We start from the raw sequence: 18,968 nt of genomic DNA on the forward strand, positions 1-18,968 counted from the left end.
TATCTTCTGATTGATAAACTAGATCTGCCTAATTTTTTGCATTCAAAACTAAGCTCTTACACCTTGAATGTTTGCTATTTTTAATCACGATATCTCCTTCACCAAACAATATTTATGACAGCTGTCAAAAAATTTTGGTCTAGTTTTAAGTGTCATCACATCATAATTCCCTGAATAGAATCTTTTGACAAATTTGAGGCCTAACTTTGAATAATAACAACTCTACCCACTCAATCTGTCATAATGGAATAAATATACACCCAAAATTATTGCTGTAGGTGTCACAAGCCAAAAAAAAAACTATTCAATTCACAATAAATATTTTCATAACAAAAAAATCAATACCAAAACTAGAGATATAGGATAACAATTTAAAGAAAAATAAATAAATGAAGAAGACGAAGGTAGGAAAAAAAAAACATGTTAATGACTTCTGTGCAGACTTTTTTGCTTTTTCTTCGACTGGACACGAACTAATATTGAATGCATTCAGAGGGTGACGATTGTGAACAGAAAACTATGAACATTCGTTAGAAAGGTGTCATCTTTCAAGTTTTTTTTTTCTTCCAATATCTATGGCTTCAATCGATTGTCATTGTACACTATTCTCACTCACCTCACTTATGTAATGGAATGTCTCTTTTATTTTCCAAAAAGTAAAAAAAAAAAAAAAATGCATAAAGGACGATGTCCTTTGTTTCTTCTTCTTCAAAAACAAACAAAACAAGAAGCACAGACATAGCGAGAAGGTTATTCACAATAAAATTATATATATTATTCCATTGCCAAATACTAATGACGGCTGTGTTTACAGAAATCATTATCGACAATAAACTGTCAACTGAAAAGCGGTTGTTTGACAATTCAATTGAACACGGTCAGGATATATGAAGGAAGTATACAAGCTAGAGAAAGGGGATGACAATGCCGTCGGCAGTCGGCAGTCGTCGTCGTTACCGGATGAAGTTACACAAATTCACCCTGTGCAAACTGAAACTGCTTTTCTTTCCTATTGTTGCACTTTTGTTTTCTAGTTAAGGAAGTTTTTGAAGGAAAAAAGGACGAAAAAGGACATGAAGCATATTTTGCATGAAAGATGATGATGATGTATACCCGCAAACACAACCAACTCATATCGTCGTCGTCACCTAACCAAACATGAAATTTCTGTTCGGGTGTCCTTATTGTTATCTGAGGTAAAAACAAACATTCAGGACATCCCTTTTTTTTTTTGTTCCTTTGGGTTGTATTTTTGGGCGCAATTTCAAATTAAACATTGGGCGTGCAAACATTGTGCAAAGCAATATACAACAAAACCCTCAAAGTGTCATATGAAAATAATTGGAACAAAAGATGGATCGTTTTTGTTTTTTGGTAACAACCAGGAACGCATAATATCCATTAGCGTTTTGTTGGAAAATTGTACCCAAAATTAAGACACGCAAGTTTCAGTTTGTTTGCTTAAAAGATTTTTGGATTTTAAGATTTTATACAACGTCACAGAGAAAGAGAGTAGAAAGAATGATAACATATACCACATGTGTGTAACGATTTAGAGACCGTTTAGTCGGAAAGTCAAATACAAGGGTGGTGAACGTTTCTCTTGTTTGTTATTTTTTTATTTTCAGTGTAATTTAACGATTTTTTAGTAAATTTTTTTTTTTGACTTACCTGTACTCTTGATTCGGGTAGATTTATTTTTAAAGCAACTTCTTCACGCATAAAAATATCAGGATATCGTGTTTTGCCGAATAGCGATTCCAATACATCTAATTGCGCTCGTGTGAATGTTGTACGTTCGCGTCTTTGTTTGCGGGTATTTACACCTGAAAATCAATTAAAAAGAAGATTGTTAGTATAAAAGGTTTGAAAAAAGTTATTCCTATCCAATATTGTTGCGATTTATCATTTTTTAAAATTTTAGTTTTGGTTCAACACTTGAAGCTTCAAAGTTAAATAATTTTTTTTAAATATTGGCGCCCAATGCGGAAACATTCGGAACGATCGGAACCATTCAGGTTGTGGTTAGAGAAGAGTTCCCGACAATTTTGGTTCTATAAAGCTTTACAGATGCAATTGTTGCTTCCTTTATGGTTGAGTAAAAATGCATGCTTTTAACTAAGTTCCTAAAATGGCGCCCAAATTGGGACTTTTTTTTTAGAAATAAATTGTGTAACATTAGTAGCCTAGAAAAATTCAACTAAGAATTCTTATTTGATTTGGTAAATGGCATTCAAAAGAAAAAGATAAATATAGTGCTTTATAGGGATATTATTAAATGGCGCCCAACATGAGGCTTTTTCTTAATGAATCTAAACCTGAGCGCCCAGAGACAAATAAAAATTAAACAACAAGTATCAAATATTATCAAAAGAGGTCCCAATCCCAGAATATATGATTTGATGTCAACATTTTTTGAAAAATTGGAAAGAAACTAAAAACATGAATGAGAATATGAATATTCTGGGAGATCTGAACTATCATGTACAATTTCTAAGGAAATATTCTAATTTGTTTTTATGAATGGCGCCCAATATAGAATGAAATATGCTTTGTAAATGAAGTGTTTTTTTTTTTTTCAAAATGAAGCGCATCTATTTTTTAGGAAAGAATTACTAAATGGAAAGGATACTCGCACATATTTCGGTTCAGAAATGGAAAAGTCTAAAGCCTCAAGGCTTGCCATAATTTTCTAAGATTAGCCCAATTGAACTTTAAATTGAACTAAGATCCCTCCAAGATCGAGTAACGAATATCAAAGGGATGAACGTAAAGAGATGAATTTGAAATCAATTTTCTTGAAAAAGTTTTTTAAATTTGAAATATCAAACGAAATTAAATAAACTAAATTAGATTTTCGTAGACTATTTAACAAAATATTCAAATTGATGTAAACAAATGGTATCCAACACAGGAATTAATAAATAATGGAAATAGAAAAACTTTTGTTTAGAGAACAATAATTTTCATGGTTAAACTTGCATTCTAGCCTTAAATGGCGCCCAACGCTGGAGAAAAAAATAAATGTTTTCGAAATTGATCGAATCATAAAATGAAGAAGGTATTCAGAATTTAATTTAAGGTGAACAACCGAGAGCAAAATCAAAAAAAAAGTTAACATAAACGGATTTAATAACAGAAGCATGGTTTAGATTTATTAGCATAAATAAACTAAATGGTGCCCAACGTAAAAAAAATAAATCCTTATGTAATTTCTTTGCAATATTTCAAATTCCTCGTTGAAGTGAGCTTGAAAAGTCGATTGATATTCTACGACTCTATCAAATATAGATGAAAAAAAAAAAAATCAAAACTCTTTCGGAGGTGGTTGCTGTAAAAAGTGCAGTTCTGATATTTTTAAATGGCGCCCAACACTAAGAAAAAATGCAATTTTGAGAGTGTGAACGATAATAGTTTCTTTTTTAACTAAAATTTTGCTGTAATAATCGTACTCTTAAGGTTAAAAATTTATAAAAAGAAAAAAAATGGCGCCCAACGCAGGGTTTAAACACATCTTTCTTTGATATTCCAAGACTTGGCCAAATGCATTCAATTTAAAAATAAAATAAGCAAATTTAACGCTATTTGCATTGAAAAATGATAGAATAAAAGCATTGAATGGCTCCCAACGTTGAGTTTAAAAAAATATATATAAAGTTTTAAAAATTAAATAGAAATACAAATCACATCTTTAAGACATCTTATGTTAACGAGTTTAAAATTTATCATGGAAGAATAAATATATGAGCTTTGTGAATGGCGCCCAACGTGAAGTTTAAAAAATCGACTAAAAATCTTTAAAATGGTAACTATAACATAAAATTCTTAAATTTGAAGGCAAATATAGATTATTTGTTCAAAATTACGCCCAACACAGGAATCAATATTACAAGTTATCCAAAAAAAAGTCCAAGAAAACTTCTTCAGCCTATCGTACACCCTTCAGTATTTTAATAATTCATTCTGAAACTGCTATTTCGAGTAAAGTATTTCCAAAAAAAAAAAATTTAATTGCATATTCGAGTAGCTCTCGATATAAGGTATATAAGTATCCTCCATCAACATCAAAATGAAACATTGTTTCAATCTATATAAATTGTGTACCTATTTATTCATGGTATTCGTTTTTTTTTCTGTAAAAGGAAAAAAATATCATAAATAAATCATCATGATTGTAATGTCGTCCTCTCTCGCACACTGGACTCCAGATATCGATACTAAAATTTTGCACACGAGGCTACAGAAAGCAGCAAAAAAAAATCTATAAATAATATAAATAATGAAGGTAGTGGGCCAAAAAACAGAGAGTCTATACCCCATAACGTTCGTTCCGTCGTCGTCATCATCAACATCATCATCATCGACCAAAAGTTTGCTAAGAGAGACCTGCGAAAGGAAGATAAGCCGCTTATGAATTTTTTTTTTTTTATTTTGGGTGGAAAAATCAGGAGGACGAGTTTTGTAAATGAAATAACCCCCCAAAATTCTACCCTATCTCCCCATGCTTCTGATGAAACTTACATCTATATTGAATGGGCTTTAAAGAGCAATGAAGTATTTTCCGGTTTCACTTGACATGAGCGAGATACGATGGAAGGAAAGGAACTTAATTTCGCAGACATAATAATAATTGTTCAACTTTTCAGACATTTTTCTTCTTGTTAGCAAAGTCTCATCCTACGTCAAAATAAACGAAATCTCAGAACACGACAACAATGGGCTTGAAGAATATAAGAAGAAAAGCAATTGTAATGTGAGTAGAGAGCATACGCAAATCCTTAAAAACACAGCAAAAAAAAAAAACCTCTCAAAACGTTTGCTTAACTTTTCGTCGATTTCGTCCTCAAAACCCGCACCACCCCAATCTAATTTCTACATCGTTTTTGTATAACAGAAGAACGAACATCCCTTGTTCCAACCTACTTACAATTGGTTGGCTGGCTGAATACATCATCATCCTATTCTTTCCATTTCCAACCATTTCAACAATATTCAACCCCATGAAAAACTTAACGAACAAACGCTCGCTCTTGTGTTGTCTCAAAGCACCATAAAACGGCTGCCTATATTCTTCGAAACCATCATCATCTCGCAATCTACCCTTCTCAGCGAGAGAGTAGCTCCCTCTGAAACAACAAGGGGCTTAGATATTTTTCGTGTTGTACATAAGGACATTCCTATCGTCCTTTGGTTTTTGTGTGCTGTTGTACATAATGTGAAGGAACTTATATATATAATTCTACCCCTTTGCATTGTGTGTTTATGCGCCGCGAAGTATGTAAGCATTTTCTACATAGGGAAGGAACATGCTCTCTATTGCTATTCATAAAACCCACTTACCCATTTCGGGGCTTAAGCTTCTCTATTCATAAACGTATCAAAGTAGGCATTTTTTTTTGTTCGTCGTCCTTTCTTTTCTATTCACAATTTTTTTTTTTTTTTTTTTTTTGATAATTTTCAATTCGATTCATTGTGTTGTGAAAACGGTGGTGACTGACGACGAGGGCCGAAAAATATACTCACAATACTCACGCCATAGATCGTGACATATAAAAATTTTTGGTTTAGGTGGTGGTAGAAAACGATTAGGGTGCCACTATATTTCATAGCTCAAATGGTGAATTTGTGTATATTGCGTGCCTATATTCAACTCTTATATTACAAGAACCCTCTCTAGTTTTTTTTTTTTTTTTTTAATGTATAAAAGTCACATTCAAAATGGGAAATGTCAATTTCCCTACCAAAAAATATATATACAAAAAAAAACTAAACATCTGCAGTAGCAAGTCTTGAAAATTAAAATAATAATAATAAAAAAAAAAGAAAATGGAATAATAAAAAAAAAAATGAAGAATAAATGCCAACCAGAAAACCAGTGGGAGCAGCAAAATATAATGGAATTAATTAAAAGAAATACAAAATTTATTACTCTAACTTATATTCATTTGAAAAAGAAAAAAAATGTAATTTTTTTTAAGCCTTGTTTAGATGAGACAGCAGGCAGACGTCATAGTATACTTTTTATATACAAGTCAAACTGTCAAATGAAGTTTTAATTCTTTTTTTTTTGACAAATTATAACTTTGCAAACATCTGTCAGTTTGTTTTTTGAGTGATTTTTTATTTATCTTTTTGTTTGTTTTTGTTTAAAGGAAGTTAGAAAGTTCAATTATAATGGAATGTTACGGTGTGAACTTTGTATGAAGTTTTTTTTTTTCTTAGAAATTATAAAAAAAAGTCTTCATTTTTCTGTTGAAAGTTTATTTTAGGAAGAAAACGCTTTTTTGTTGGGCGCCATTTAATAGAAATTCGTTTTTAACTTTAATTTTTTTTTATGAATCTGAATCAACAAAATAGTTTCATTAGAAATTAAATTAAAGCTTAAACTGATGAAATATTACTCAATGCTATCAGAAAAAGTCGAAATTCCCCTAAATGGCGCCCAACAAAAGACTCGATTAAGAAGTTTTCTCAGTTAATTCTAAACGGTTCAAATTAAAAAATACATTTAAATGCCTTTTCAATGAATTAAACGAAGACTCTTTTAATGTCATCCAAAAATACACATTTTATATGAAATGGCGCACAACGACGGATTTCAATTCGAGAAGTAGATGTATTTTTTAACTAAAAAGCCATGCCAAATAAAAGTACTGATTACTTGGAGATGTGTGCATTTATGAACAAATGTATGAAAATTTAGAAAATAGTGTCTAAAACATTAGTTAACCTATTAATTTCTTTAGTAGGCAGCCAATAATGCATAATTTTATTAAATGGCGCCCAACACAGGAATCAAATTTCGAATTTATACCTATGATATTTTATGAAATTTTTTAAATAGGAACTTATGAGTGGACAAAAAAGACCAATCACATTCTAAACAATTCAAATAATTATTTGATTATGGCACCAAACACGAAGCTCAAAAGAAACTACATTCTTAATAACCTTGCCACAAAAAAATCGAATTATTACAGACCAAATTGTTCATGTAGAAGAGATGATTAAATGGATATTCAAGCAAATTGACGCTGGTTTTATTTAAGGCACACAAAAATACAAAATTATATTATTGAAATTTTTAAAACGGCGCCCAATGCAGTGCTTAATTTTCTTAAATAGCTTAAAAACACAATTCCAATTTATTTCTTTCTTGATTAATGAATTTTGGAATAGATGAAAACTTTGAAATACAAACAAAAAAATGACCCATAACATCCTTGAGAGTTCTAGATATAAATTCATTACTACGCAAAAATATGAAAATCTTATAACTGGCGCCCAACAGGAAGTTTCATTTTCCTTTATGATTGATTTAAAAAGTTTCTCAGATATCAATGAAGCAAAAACTTCGTTAGTAAAAATTTACCAACATTATGACAAAAATTAAGTGTTTTTAAAAAATGTTAAGCAATTTTACTAACTGGCGCCCAACACCAGAAATCAAATTGAGATTTTCTCGTACGTTGAAGCAATTTTCGAACAAAACAAAACATTAAGTAGACCAAAAAAGTCACATTACAGTCTGCAGAGATTTTGATTTAATTTGAAAGTGAAAGTATGCAAATTTATTAAAATGGCGCCCAAAATGTTTCATCATTTGGTAAAGTCTGGTACACATATCGGTCTAAATTTTGAACTGACACTTTTTTCTCCGTTTTTCGATTATATTTCATTTCGTTAAATGATATTTTAATTCACAATTGTTGGTTGTGAATAAAAAAAGTTTTAAAAAATGTCAGTTTAAAAAAATCCGTAAAAAAATAGAAAAGGAAATTAATTAGAAACTCACAAGATTTCTTTAGTATCTCATTTTTTCTTTTTTTTTAATTGTGAATGGGCCTTTTTTTACTGAAAAATCAACTAGAATTTGAAGATTTATTTCTATGAATGTTTTAACAGGAAATAAAATTGATAAAATCGTATTAAGTTTAAAAACTTTTGAATATTGTGAACAGTTTCCAAAAACTAGCTAAAGTAAATTTAAGTTTTATTCACAATAGAATGACATTGAATTTTTTACCCAATGAAAATCCAATTTTTATTTGATTTCAATATCACTAAAGGAACAAGAGTTTTTTAATAAATCACGTGAGTTTCTTTTTTTTAACTCAATAAACAACTTTGTAATTCTTTTTTTTTTGTAAGAAGAAGTTCAAACATGAAATCCACTTTGTCAATGTTTATACTTTGTCTTTTACCATATTGACAAGATTTTTCAATAAAACGTCAATGATGATGACTTTTGCCGATAACCAACCAACTCAAAGAAAAAAAAAAAAAAAAGAATTCCCTTTCAAGATGTCCCGATTTACAAGATTAAATAAACAAAAAAAAAAAAGACTCCCTGAATGATGTGAATGAAGTTTACTATACTACTTCTCTGAGTGAATATGAGCAAAAAAAGTCTACAATATATCCTCAAGTCATATAAAATGTTGTTTTTTTTTTCTTCATTTTTTATTGAATTGAATTTGCTTAGACATTATTTTCATACAAAAGTCCTCTACAAGATGTCTTGATAATTCAATTAGCATAAAATGACATTGAACATCGACTTCCATCTTCTTGCATCTCCACTCGACATAATACAACTTTATTTTTATTATTTTTTTTCCTTTTAGTTGATTTTTTCTTGATGTCAAATCACAGAGGGTATATATTGGATTGCATCATTATCAATATTTTTTTGACATAATGAATAATGGACCACAACATACTGGAAAAAATACAGCAAAAGCACACTGAAGATATACAAGCAGTTTGTTTGTTTGAATGCAAGTTATGAGGTATGAGGAGGAGGAAGGTAAGGTAAATGGTAAGGTAGCGCAAAGAGAATATAAAATATAAAAGATATTTATGAGTTTAATTTATAAAAATGTAATTGACAAGAGGAATGAAAAAAAAAAAAATAAAGTGCTGAGTAAAGTTATGAAGGAAAAAAAATAACGAAGAATTAACTGTATACAGAAAAAGTAATGAGAAAGAAAAAAATAAATGAAGTTTATAAAAGATAAAAATGTGAATGAAATTCTTAAAAAAAAAGAAGTAGATACATTAGTTGTATCTTTTTTTTGTGGAGTGGCCTTCGCTTCTTTTTTTTTCATTTTGAAGTAATTCATTTCGATTTGGAGAGTGTCACAATAAATATTCCTGACGCCGTCGCAACATGATTGTGACCAAAATATCGTCATCATCCACATGAGTAATGCGTGTGAACTTAATTGCCAGACAATACACCAGAAACAAAAAAAAAAAATAAATAAGATCAAATGGATATTTTGAAAAAAAAAATTATATAATAAATGCCTGTGACCTAAATTTGTAATCTTTTTTGAGAAGCTTTTTGTTTGTCTTTAATATGACCTCGATGATGGTTCACAAACTAAAATAATACAGGAAATATAATTTTAAAATGAAGAAAAATTCATTGAACTATCAATAAAATGCCCCTGAAAGATCTTGCGTGATAAAATTGCAAAATTACGATAGAATTTAGTTGAGTTTTTTTTTCTCCTTTTTCAGTCTGGCAATGAATTTAAAATAAATTTAAAATAACCTGTTAAATGTGGTTTAACACATTAATAATATTAACTGAGGTGTGAACTTGTTTGTTTTTAACTCAAAACAGATTTAATGTTTGTTCTGCACGCAATTATTTCACTTAGATGTGATATGGAAATACTAAACAAAAGAGTTGAAGTGCAAACTTGATTTAAGAAAAATCACTTTAAATGTTAATTAAAATATTTAGTTTATCACTATTATATAATTTATTCTCTTATATTACCATAGTTCGCACTTGTTTAAGTAACTTTTTCATCTTGGAAGTTGAAGAATAAGGCTGAATTGCGTAGAATTTTGAGGAGACATATCAAACTAAAACAAAATCAAGTAGATTTTCTAATTGCTTCTGTTAAGCCTGCTATGGGAAAAGCAATTTTTTTTTTAAATTAGGGAACCATTGTATTATTAAAGGGTACAGTTATTTGTCCAACAATTGTTTAAAAAAATAAAATTGGTAACATTTTGATAGCAATTTTAAAAGGAAACTAATCGACAATTTCTACACTTCTGTTTTTCCTATTTAACATCAAGTAAAGTTACACAAAAACTAATTTTAGCAATAATTTCTATTCAACTTTAAAGCTTTTCTGAGTGTGAAAAAAATGAATTTCCAAAAACTACACAATTTGAAATAAAATGATTAAATTAATGAATCGCAACAATATTTTAGCATATTTTTTTTTATCTAAATGGTTTTTTTTATACAAAAATTGCGATATTTACCCCACATACCTTGGGAGAACCCAACAGCTTCTAAACCGTGAGGTAACCCAAAGGGTCCTAATGATGGCATTGGCATGCCCGGTGGTAATGGTCCATGTGGTACAGAATGATGTGGATGCGGACCACCATAACTATGCGGATGTGGTCCTAAATCACCAGATTTTAAAAAGCCCGCTGCCATGAGGGCTTCTGTTGAATGCAGCGCCACTGTGAATGAATTTATTTTACTTGTGTTTCTGAAAATAAAAAAACAAAATGAATAAAAATTAGTTTTTTAATTTACACAAAAATATATAAACAAGAAAAAAGTTACGCCTCTTTTTTTTTAGATCATAATCATCATCATTTTGAAAACAACATACAGAGTACACATACATACATAAAGACAGATGTTGACGTGTTAAAAAGTAAAACTCATTCAAACGTAAAATAACTCATCGCAACAATAAGAGTAAAGTATATATATGGAAGACCGACAATGATTTGTGGTGAACCATGGCATTGTTTTGCCTGCGGTTCGATGATTTTCCAATATTCACATTTTCAAGTGATAAAAGAGGTTTTACTATGGTGTGGCAAAATGGAAAACCAAAAAGGTCCTTATCCTTCCTATATACTTGACTAGGATGTGAAAAGTGAGTGACAAATAATAATGTACCCGTCGGTATTTCTTTGTAGAGATTTATATTTTTTCCGCCAAAATAATATTTTGCAATACCTCTAACCTATATCTACCCTTCAAAACCTCAATATAACATCCTTCCTGTATATTTTGACAAAAAAAAAAGGTAATGGAAAAATAAAAATTTAAATATTTTTGCACTCAATTTTCGTACATTTCACAGGTCAATGAATACAATTGCTTAAGCCTCTGCTATATAACCAAAAAGTGAGTGAGTTCTTGGAAAATAGATGACAGAGGATTATATGAAAACCCAAAAAAAAAAAAAATTGTTGTTACTCTCTTGCGCATTAGGTCACCCAAGTGGTTTAGTTGATTTTGTTGTTCCTTTGTTTTGTTTTCTATTATTTTTCTTTTTGGTTTCATTTTGCATGTAATTACACCAAAAAAAAACACCAAAATAATGGAAAAACGTGCCGCTTGCGTTTGGTTATATTTCTTTTTTGGTTTTTATTTGACAATGGGACACAATTCTCCTACACTTTTAAATTAGATACCTGTCACAGATCAAAATGACAGTTAATACCATGACAAAGCAAACGATACAAATTCGAGATTTTTCCAAATTGTCACGTTTAATTATTTTTTCTAACCAACGACTTTCTTTAAAAAATCTGGTTCAACTAAAACTTAATGAATCTTTGTTGTGATTTCTTACAATCAAATTATATCAATGTGACACTCAGACACAAAATCCCGTGTGACAATTTGTGTAAATACAGTAGCTATAGCTGCTATTGATGGGATTTAAGAAAAACATCTCGTTAGATAGAAAAATAAACACTTTACTTTGATTGAATTGCGATGAAAGACCATCTCAATTAGAGTTTAAAAATATACGAAAAATGACAACAAAAAAACACCCTGTGGCTGTCAACACAACAAAAATATGAATTTCCATATTTTTTTATGTCACTTAATGAATTGCCACTCAAAATAAGTCTCAAAACGGTAGGTAGACAAAAAAATAAATAAAAGATGATTTTTAAACTCCGGATCTCTTTGTGAATTTCGGCAACAATATCTATCATCACGACAGACAAAAAATTAAAAAAAAAAAAAAAAAAATATGAAAATTTGCGTCTAAATTGTTTGACTAAATTAGTATTAACGCTCATTTGTGTTTGCTTGGATATATAAAAATATTTATGCTAATCGAAAGTTTTAGTCATAAAAAGATGATAAATATTAATACAAAAAATAATAATATTATTGGATATATTCTATAACAAGCTGATGCTCATCACAGTTATTGGTACCCTCAAATGTATTATGAATAATGAACGTTATTAGTGCAAAATTAAGGTTAAAATGTTCGTTAGAATAAAATTAATATTTTTTTTGTTTTGTTTTATTGTTCTTGTTTTTTTTTTGTCATTTTTTTAATATATTTTTTAAGTGGATTTTGTAGTTTTTTTTTTGTTATTTTATTTAGTCTGCTAATGTATTTTTGCATATAAAATTATTTATGACCATCTAAAAAAATTTTTATAGAAATATTTATTACTGAATCTATTAATAAAATTTTTTATATTACTGTTTTTTTTTATATATTTTGGTTTGGTATTTCAATGTGAACTTGTTTAATGATAACTGGATTTTCCAATAACAAAAATTGTAAAAATACAAATATTTCATTTGGCGAAGAAAATATAAAGAACAAAAAGAAGTAAAATTACATAAAATAAAATTAAATATTAAAAACCCAAAACATTTTTAGTTTTTTTCTTGTGAAGTAAAAATAATAAATTACTGAAAGACTTATTTTATTAATCTTAGAAACAATTCAAACAAACGTTAAACAATGTTTTTATTGAAAATCATTTTTTTTTCTGGCTTATTTTTTATGAAAAGCCTTTTTATGCGTTTTTAGCAGTATAACTTTATAGAAATGAACGTAAATAAAAGTTTACTTTAATAGTAAACAAGAAACTAGTACAAACTACTGATAAACTCATTAGATTCTTGAAATTTGAGCTATTTTCTTAAATCAAGTTTGTACCTCAGCTCTTTTGTTTAGTGTTTTCAAGTCATATCCAAGTGAAATAAAAGTGTGCGGATCAAATATTAAAAATGTTTTGAAATAAAAACAAACTAGTTCACACCTCAAGTAACATTATTTATGTGTGAAACAAATTTAACGGGCTTTTAAGCTTTGTACTCGTACTCGTATGTTAAGATTTCTAAAAGTAACCTTTTTAAAGCAGCAAAAAAGTTAATCTTACCCATCACAGCCCAGAAACAAAAATGAGCAATCTTTTATTAACCACAAAGACATGAACAATTCTAACAAAACCAACACAATAGTTATCATAATTAAACAACTTTCGCTGTCAAAAAATAAAGGAGCAACAAAAATACCAAAAACCTCCAACGATGACGTACGACGTGTGCCAAAAGTTAAGTGGGTGAATTCGATAATATGCACTCCAAATGCAATAAGTGTATAGTGTGTAACATGAGCCCATTTCTCAAGTATCCTTCAACAAAAATTTGCCAAAGAACGAAAGTCAACACAGAAAAGTCTTTGCCCTCATTATGCCGTCGTTATTTATATCGACCGAAGACGATGTGTCTTCGTCCTCTCTTGTTGATCCCCGACACCTACTCACAAATAATAACAAAAACAACAAAATAAACACACAAAAAAAAAAGAATACAAGGAATGATCAACTGAAGTAATGATCCCGATTTTCGATCCGATTCGAATTTGAAGAGGCACTCAAAACGGGAAACCGAGAGAGCAACAGGAGTGGAATGGTATATGAGGACGGCGGCGGCAGAGTGAAGAACCTTAAAATGAAATGGAAACTTGTAATTACACGGCTGAATAGATAGATTTTTATATGCCTAACAAGCATTTTAAAGGCATTTCAAGAACTACCTCAGATACTTTTTTGTGTGTTGAAATTTGAGATGTGAATTAGGTTAACTCACGGTTTTTTTCCCAAAGATATATCCATACAACTTCTCTATCTCCTTGATCAGAGTGGTTGCTTGGTTGGTTAATATATGGATGATGGATATTGCTGCTGTTCAGAGTTTTTAAAATTTTTTTTTTGTTATGGTGTGTCACTTTGCACCATCACAACAATTGTTGTTGTAAATATCGAACTGAACGATCAAAAAGTGTCCAAATTGAATTCGTTTTTTTTTTTTCTTATATAAGGTACGCAACGTATTCATTTTCTTTAAGAGAACAAACGAATGTACTATATTCGACGACGACCTATTTCACATTTTAGATTATTTCAATTTGATTGACTTATGATTTAAAAATCCACTTTGCGTCTCTCGCTTTTTTCAATATAGATACTTATCATATGAAACGCACGTTACCACAATAGAAACTCGGTTTTTTTTTTTTTTCTTTGTTTTGTTTATGATTTTCTTGTTTTATACCGGATGAATCAACATCAGAGATACATTTTTATGTAGGCGTTTTTTTGACGTTTGTTTGTTTTTTTTTTTTTTTTTTAATTTCAATATTCTCGGTGACATTTTTATTATTCGATTACATCAAAAATTACTTGATGGAGAATAGAAGTAATTTGCATTTATAAATAAATTAATCAATTTTAGAGCTCGTTCTTTTCTTTAATTAAAAAAAAAAAAAAGATTTTCTAATATTTTTTGTATCTTGTCAGAAACTATAGAGGTTCAATCTGTAAAAGTTATTGAAAATTAAAAGAATTTTCTGTGGTAGATATTTTATTTTAATTTGATTAAAATCGACCTAGTCATTGGTAAAAAATCGCAGATGTATTGTTTTGAATTAATATTGTTGACTATGAAAAATTAAGCCTTTTATGCCTTTGTTTCTATGATTTTCTCCATTTTTTTTTTCTACAAAAGCTTGTATTTTATTAATTTTTTGTATGTTCAAAACTCTTATTATCGTTCGACATTATTGTTTTTTGCTGCAATTGATGTTTTCTGTTCAAAACATGATTATTTTGTTAAATCAAGTTTGCACCTCAGTTCTTTTGTTTAGTGTTTTCAAGTCACATCGAAGTGATATAAATACGTGGGAAAAAAATATTATATATGTTTTGAGAAGAAAACAATAGAATTGACACATCGGTTAACATTATTTATTGATGAACAACATTTTAGAATCTATTTAGTCAATTTACTTCACGCAAAAAAAAAATGTTTGATAAAAATTGTGATAAAAAGATTTTTGTACAAGACTCTTACTGAAATAGAAATAGAACAATTATTTGCAGTGAGTTTGATAGCTCAAGCTGAAATGATTGGAAGCAAGAATTGTAACAATGAAAAAAGTTTAAAAAATTATTATTACCAATCGAGAAACGAATTTTTTTTACAAAATGACGATGACGGGCTTTAAAATGTTTGAACTTACTTTCCAAATTTTACAGTTTTTCAGTTGGAAAATCAAAAATAACATTGTAGACTTAATTTATGAATAATGTTTCAGATAAAAAATCTAATATTTCTTGAACTTCTTTGTAGAGTTAAAATTTCAAAGCACCTTTGCTTTCTTCGCAAAATTCTTCAATTTTCATGTTTTTGATTATTTATTCAATTACTATTCAAAACTAGACAACAACTTTCAGAGAACATTTTCGATTTCTTTCAATATTTTGGAACTCCTCGTTTTCTGTGTTTTAAAGGCGATAAGATTTTTAACAATCTTCGTAATATTCACGAGAAAATCAAAAGATACTCAGATAACAAAAACTGTATCAGTCAAATCATTGAGAAATCTTCAAACTATGTAGTTTAAAAGAAATTCTTAGTGTTAATCTTCACGGATGTTATTTTAAATAAAATATTTAGTAGATAATAAAATATCAATACAAAAAATCAAAATTCTAAAAAAAATTCCCGTTTGGCTAAAAAAAAACTTCAAACCAAAAACTATTTGAAAAAAAGTAGTTAAAAATCACAAACTATTAAAAAAAAACCGTAATAATCTAAACAAAATTTTAGTTCTTCTTCATTTTAAATGATTTCTTTTAAACAAAAAGCTTCTTTTTTTTATAAAAATTGTGTTGCTGTCAGATTACTAATTTTTTCTAGCTACTTAAAATTCGTCTTATATTTCAAAGAAAAGACAGAAAAAAAATCTGTATATGTCTATCTTTATTGCGCATCTTCTTAAACATATTACAAAAAAAAAAGACAATCTAATTCTAATCAGTTGACTTCCTTAACGAAAAGATAACTATCTCGCAGTAGCGATTCATCATAAAAAAAGAAAATTAATAAAACATTTAACAAAAACTGAAAAAAAAAAAAACACCGATCAACAACAACAAAAACAACCAACCTACTTCTATATAACATCAAACACATTTTTATCGACTTCAAGATGTATCTCTTCTAAGCTTCTTCACTAAACAGCAGCAGTATAGAATCTATTTTGAATCTTCTTTTTAAAAAGCAATAGAAATCAAGCAGTTAGATTAATGTAACTAATTTATATTTAAAATTACGTTTTTATGTTAATTTTTTTATAGAAAAAAAAAAACTTGAAAAGATACAGACGTGCATGCATGTGTGGTGGAACAGATACATTTTTTTCAATAATAATTAATAATTATATCATAATCAATGCCGAGGGAAAACTCTATTTTTTTTGTTGTTTAATAAATTTATGCATCGTTTTTTTTTTTTCTTCACAAAAAAATAGAAACCAAAAAAAATAAAATAATACTAAAGATTTATGCAACCAACAAACTTGTACAATAAATTAAATTTTGATTGCTAATTTATGAACGATTTTTGAATTATTTTCTATACTTTTTGGTTTCTTGAAAAAATTTAAAATTCTGAAGGAATTGGAGGGAAAAAAATTCAAAACAAATTATAAATAATAATTTTGTTGTTACTGTTGTCGTGATAACAAAAGCGAGATATATGAAAAAAAAAAAAAAAAAACAGCAGCAGTCTACAGTCTACTACTGTATATAATTTTGTGTATAGTGTGCTGTCAATTTGTTCGGCAGCGCATACAAATGATGAATTAAAATGACTTAATTATATTTTGTGTTAAATGTGCATAAATTAATTACCTATGCATTTCAGTCATAGATTGGAGACAAAAAATATAGGCTATACCGTTTTTGTGTGTTGTTGTGCATAGTGATACTATGTATCTATATGGCTTGACAATAATGTATCTCTCTAAATATAACCTTTCTCCGGTGGTCAGTTTTTTTTTTTGTTTTTATTTTAGTAGTTTTTTTGTCTATTTTTATTAATCAGTGTGAAATCTGAAATTTGAATTAACTATTTTATTGGTTTTGATTAAATAATAACAATAAATAGAAGAGGTAATAATAATTATACGTTTTCACTGCATCCATTCGATATTGCTTTTTTTTTTGTTGATGTAAAAATTTGCATTTTTTTTTTTTATTTTGTGTGTGTGTTTGATTTTAAATGCGCGTCTAGACAAAAGTCTAGAGTGCATTTGAAAAAAAAATTAACATACACAAAAATATACCTCTATATTTTTTTTTTGTGATGTATTCTGTTATATCGAAACATAAATAATATGCTGCCATTAGGAGAAACAATGAAAAAATAAATTAGATAGATTATGCCAAACTGTAGTATCTTTTGTAATAAACGGTTTCGATTTTATCGTTTTTTTTTTTTTTTTTTTGATTTTTTTTAATTTTGAGGTGAAACTCGATTCTTGTGTGAATTTGTAAAATATGAGAGTTTTTTGTTTTGGTTGGGAGACAAAAATTGGAAAATTTAGAAGATTCCCATAGTTAGTTTGAGAGTAAGTTCGATTATTGAAGATACAAAGAAAATTTGTGAATTGATTTTAATTTAGTTTTTGTTTTTTTGTTTGCTTTGTTAACAAAAGTTAAACACAGAAAATTTTTCGTGATATTAAGTTTTTTGTTTGTATACAAAATGTCACTTAAGTTAATTCGACACAACTTGAATTCAAGTTATGTAAAATGTTCTTTGGTGGTCTTCAAATTAAAATCAAGTTCAGAATAGAAGTTTGAATGAATGGCAAAAAGTTTGAAACATTATTAACTTCCACTTTTGCTAATAAGTTCTTTTATTTGTGTTCGAAATTAATGAAATACGCAATTACACTATGATAATCAATTACAATACAATAATAACTATGATTATCAAAAGGTTTTGGGCTTTATATGCAGAAATTTTCTCAAAACCTTTAGCATAATTCTGCATGACACTTAATTTGTGTTTCTAGATGTTGTATTCTTTTAGTTTCATTTCAAAGTACAATGAAATGTCACACGGGATTAAGAGTTGAAAAAATGCAGTTTAATTCTTGAAATACCTACAAGAAAAAAAGGTTATTTGAACAAAATAAAGCATTTTGTTTAATTTCTCAATTCTGCTAATCAATTCAAATGGTGATGCTCATATACAAAATCGTTTAAATTTTAAGCATTACATTCCACTGAGTCTGTTTTAAGATTCTCATTTCTCACCGAAAGTTGCATGTTTTCATACATAAAAGGATCTAAACCATGTTGTATGATTTATTAAAGAAAGTAGTTAAATAGTTACTGGGAATATTCAAATCATTTACGTTTCACATAAAAATAAAATTTTATCTTTATCGGCCGATGCGGCGCCATTTTGTTTCTTTGATAGGTGCAAAATAAATGTTCAGTGAGACATGATATGATTTTTTATTTTGTATTACAAATTATTAATATATTTGCAACCCGAACCAAAAAATAATTAAAGGTAAAATGACTTATGATTAAGTTTACTCAAAATAATCAGTAAAATCAAAGCCACCCTTGCCATTTTTAAAGAAATAATAAAAAATCTCAAACTAGTAACCATACAGTTCTATGTATAAAACAACTGTACTTCAATAAATTTCTTTTGCTTGGGAAGTAATTGTAAGAAATATGAAAAACCCTTTCTCTAGTATTGAATCAAAATCAAACTATACATAATTTAATTTCCTAAAAATGTAATACTAAGCAAAAGTAAGTTGTTTTGTTTTCAAGTT

General features: G+C 28.4%; 1 protein-coding gene across 4 annotated transcripts in view; it reads right to left on the reverse strand.

Annotated features, from left to right (window-relative positions):
• Nucleotides 1-18,968, reverse strand: part of LOC129912655 (homeotic protein ocelliless) — a 62,506-nt gene that overhangs the window by 6,116 nt on the left and 37,422 nt on the right. For 3 of the 4 annotated variants that reach the window (XM_055990995.1, XM_055990997.1, XM_055990996.1), the window contains exons 2-3: nt 10,294-10,529; nt 1,672-1,826 (exon numbers count right to left, since the gene is read on the reverse strand). In XM_055990995.1, the coding sequence (XP_055846970.1) occupies nt 1,672-1,826; nt 10,294-10,474 (336 nt within the window). In that variant the 5' untranslated portion in view covers nt 10,475-10,529. The remainder of the gene's footprint in view (nt 1-1,671; nt 1,827-10,293; nt 10,530-18,968) is intronic. The other variant, XM_055990998.1, reaches the window with a different exon arrangement.

Source organism: Episyrphus balteatus, chromosome 2, assembly GCF_945859705.1.
Source record: "Episyrphus balteatus chromosome 2, idEpiBalt1.1, whole genome shotgun sequence".
Taxonomy (NCBI): domain Eukaryota; kingdom Metazoa; phylum Arthropoda; class Insecta; order Diptera; family Syrphidae; genus Episyrphus; species Episyrphus balteatus.